The 3764-nt window shown below is 43.1% G+C and overlaps 1 protein-coding gene across 2 annotated transcripts in view; it reads left to right on the top strand.

Moving 5' to 3' along the window:
• Positions 1-3727, top strand: part of LOC113464939 (uncharacterized) — a 62478-nt gene extending 58751 nt beyond the window's left edge. The window contains exons 2-3 of one of the 2 annotated variants that reach the window (XM_026817745.1): positions 2642-2893; positions 3116-3727. In XM_026817745.1, coding sequence (XP_026673546.1) covers positions 2642-2893; positions 3116-3286 — 423 coding nt within the window. In that variant the 3' untranslated portion in view covers positions 3287-3727. Of the gene's footprint in view, positions 1-2641; positions 2894-3104 lie in introns of both variants that reach the window. The other variant, XM_026817744.1, reaches the window with a different exon arrangement.
• The last annotated feature ends 37 nt before the right edge of the window (positions 3728-3764 follow it).

The raw sequence follows: 3764 nt of genomic DNA, 5'->3' as shown, positions 1-3764 counted from the left end.
TCCATCGGATTCGACTGATGAGCTGTAACAACCCTCGTTCAAATAATAATATACAATCACTCTTTCATGAATTATTCTATGATTGATATTAGCAATAAATATTGTTCGACAAGAACATTACAGAATAATGAACGAGAAGTAGAATGTAATGTTTTTCTCCAACCTTTGAATTAATGTTTCCTTTACTTCGACGCGAAGCTTCGCTTTGGTGAATTTCCAGTGCATCAAGCATAGAAGGCGGGAAGTAAGAGCAATTTTTCCGCGCGTGCTTTCTATCCAACGAGGAAAAGGTCAGCGCACCGTCGTCGTTTGTTCGCCGGTAGAACACACATCGCGTGTGATGTGCGGCCGACGTAAGTGGAGCCCATGGTCGATGGGTACGACGAACGGGCACGTTGGAGGTGCATAAACACACATAGAAGTGGAAATGCCAGGATTGGCAAGAGAACTGTCGACCGAGTTCGCCGGAGACACGGCTGGCCGCCTGTGGCTTCGCTCTGCCGCTTTTCGCCTCTTCTTTTCTCCCGTCCCATAGGCCTGGGACTTGAACCTTTCTTCCCTCGCGATTACCACCTTCCCTTTTTCAGATTCTACACCGGAGCATGCACACCACCGTCTGCTACCCTTCGCGGACATGACCAAAGCGGAGTGAAGCCTTCCGTGCTACAGGTGTACTTGCTAAGGGGTACCCTTGAAACGAGTAGCCGGCGATAGCATTGAAATGTAGAACACGGATTGACGATAAAACTGTTTTAAAAGACACGCGGTTAATCGATTTGTTACAACTTGAACTTGTTATAAAACGCCGGAGAAGATGGGAATTCAAGAGCTTCATAAACAATTACGAAATTTCTAGCAATCCGTTAGCTACGATGGGCATAAATCAAATCACCGTTCGCGGCAGATGCAACTGTCGCTGCCCGTTATACGTGTACCGTGACTCTTTTCATCTTGCTGCAACATTTTCCTGCCACCATCTGTCGTCGTGTCGTAAAATAGTATTCCTGCTGCTCGAATCATTTTAGATACACAGACGAACAGTTCATGTAATTCAAACGGGATGATCGGTCTTTAATACTACATCTACAGAATCGTCGAAGTACTATGAAAAGATTTGTTCTCCGACGATCCTACTTATTTCAAGCCCAAGCCGATCGCTGGAGATGAGATCAAGTTCAATACGTACTCACGAATCCGAGTCAATTTCAATAACCAAGTTTCATTTTATGGGTTTCAAATAATACCCAAAAGCAATGTTTCCATAATTGTATTTCAAAATATTAATTTTATGAAAACTGATATCAAACCTCGGAATGAGTACTGACAATTACTTCCTTGTTTTGAAAATATTCTTCCTAAAAGTACAGGCGTGGCCACTAGTACTGATAATAAAACCTGCAATTGAATTACAAGATATGTGTGCTTATGAAAATCTGTGAAAAAATGAACATAATTGATTTTAAAAGTAAATAAATGATGAATATAAATATTCAAAAATGTTTGGAATCCATACAATCAAGATTTCGAATATACTTGCAAGTATTACTTTCGTTTACCAAAGTACTTGTTTGCATAGATTGGACTATACTTAGGATTTCGGTTTCAATTTTTCGAAATAGCCGGTTCGAATTCAATCGATCGAAGTACGAATTCGTTCGCGAGGTGCTTGATTCCATCCCTAAGTATCACCATTTAACATTAAATCAAGGATCTCTTTTAACGAGCAGTAATTGTTTTTGCGATAGCGAGAATGGCTGCCTGGCCCAGCGTTTAAAGTTAACGGCGTCTACGCTCAATATTACCTGTCGAGCATGTAAATGGTTTCTTTCTTCCTTCCAAAACGCTTATCAACCATGGGACCTCTGGATTTTCTGCCTGCCAAAGCACCCTTTTCAAACAACTGGGTACCTCCCTATTCCTTTTTGTATTTACACCTATACCAACGACGTCGGTACGCGGCACAGCGCCTCGAGTGTGTACGATCAAATGTGTTGTTTCATGCTTGCGACGAACACAAGAGAATACGCCGCTCTCGTAGTGCAGGGAAACGAACGTCAAACAACGAACAAAAAATATAGTCGAAAGAAGATTTACCGGTAAAGTAAAGATGCAAGGAGACGTAAATGATAAAACGAAGACCAACGATAGTGCGAATAGATCCAAGAATGGAAAGAAACTCAGTAAAACAAAAAGCAGGACTAACAATAATTAATAAAATCGTTTAATGTCAACAGACTATACAGTGCCAAACAGACAGTAATGAACTGAAGGTTAGTAGTAGAAACGAACGAAACGAAGGAAATAGAACGAATAAAATAAAGGGAAATCAATGAAGGAACGAGAGAAAGACAGAGAGAAGATCCACTGCCGCTGCTCGGTTAATGTTGTACAGGGGAAAACTCTTCGAGCCCCATAGATCAATGGTTCGCAATTATTGTAAGTTCATTAGAGGTAGCGGGTCTCCGACTGGTGTTTCTTCCCGGTCGACGGTTTTCCATCTTCCTCCTCCTGCCCGTCGCCGGCGAAGAAGTCTCTACGGCCCGAAAACCCCTGTTGGCAGACCTGAAATTGCGACATTCCGCGCGAAACGCCGAAACTATTTGACTCTGTAATTTGTGATTGTACTTTATTGCCCGGATAGACTAACGGACCGTCGTTGCAACGCTGTTGCTCAACTCCCCGCAACGATTCCTTGCAATTTCGGGCTTGGAATTCCTACGGAAGTCTGGGACACGCGCGCCGTTATGGATTGCGGCTCTTCGAAACTTCTATCGGCCCAGAAAGAGTGAGCTTCGTTTCGGGCACACCGCCGTCGTGCCGCCACATCCTCTACTACAAATACACCTTCGTTTCGAACTTATTTACCGCCCCGTCAACCGTGCTCTTAACCGAGGTAGGTACCTGTCTCATATTTTCACACTGTAATTTATATTCATTAAATCATATCAAATAAGAAAATATAATTTCGTTTCAATACCTTTCTTCAACGAAGTTGTAAAAATACGTTGGTTGGCTATTATCTTAGGAACTTCACTAACAAATTCTATTCAGTTAACCAAAACTAAGAGTAGGTAGTTAATCTAATATTGAAACGTTGTAAAAAGTATTATTCCAGGTGCTCAAGTTCCAGGAAAAATCCAGTAATAGAAACTCAAAGTGGAGCGTATCTTCCGGTGTTCGCGAACCAGAGAAGGTCCGCCCCTGCGGGAAAAGGAAGGAAAGAAAGATTGCGGGCCAGTGTAATTTCTATTGCATTTCTATCTCGCTCGACGGCCGAATTAAGTAGGTCCGCATCCGTTCGCGTAATTCTTATTACAAAAGCGTACACGCAGCCGGCACAGCATTATGCCTAGCCCTCGGCCCGCTCGTAATTCCAAGCGCGCCACTTTTTCCCTCGCTGTAATCTTCATAACGATGTCGCGAGTGTCGTAACACGCTAAATTACTGGATCAATGCGCTTTAAGAGGACTGGCTTGCCTCCGGAAGACGATGCAACCTCTCCACGGTACGGCCCGTGGAGGAACACATCGGGCCAAGGGGGATGAAATAATCTTGCGAAAATTCAATCAGCAAAATGCGTCACATATTCCCGTCACCTCCCCCTGTACGCGTGTGCCTATGATCGTAAATAAGCTGAGTTATGCTGTGGGACGAGCGGATTTAAAGGCGTCGAACCTCAACTGCGGAGCTACACGTTAGTTCCTGATCGCTTCAAAAACTTCTCAGTTCTTGATTAAATATCATATTTGACTAACAATTTTAGG

The sequence above is a fragment of the Ceratina calcarata genome, unplaced genomic scaffold (assembly GCF_001652005.2).
Source record: "Ceratina calcarata isolate Rehan_Ccalc_2016 unplaced genomic scaffold, ASM165200v1 scaffold61, whole genome shotgun sequence".
Taxonomy (NCBI): Eukaryota; Metazoa; Arthropoda; class Insecta; order Hymenoptera; family Apidae; genus Ceratina; species Ceratina calcarata.
Note: the sequence above shows the minus strand (reverse complement) of the source record. Positions and strands in the feature narration are given on the sequence as shown.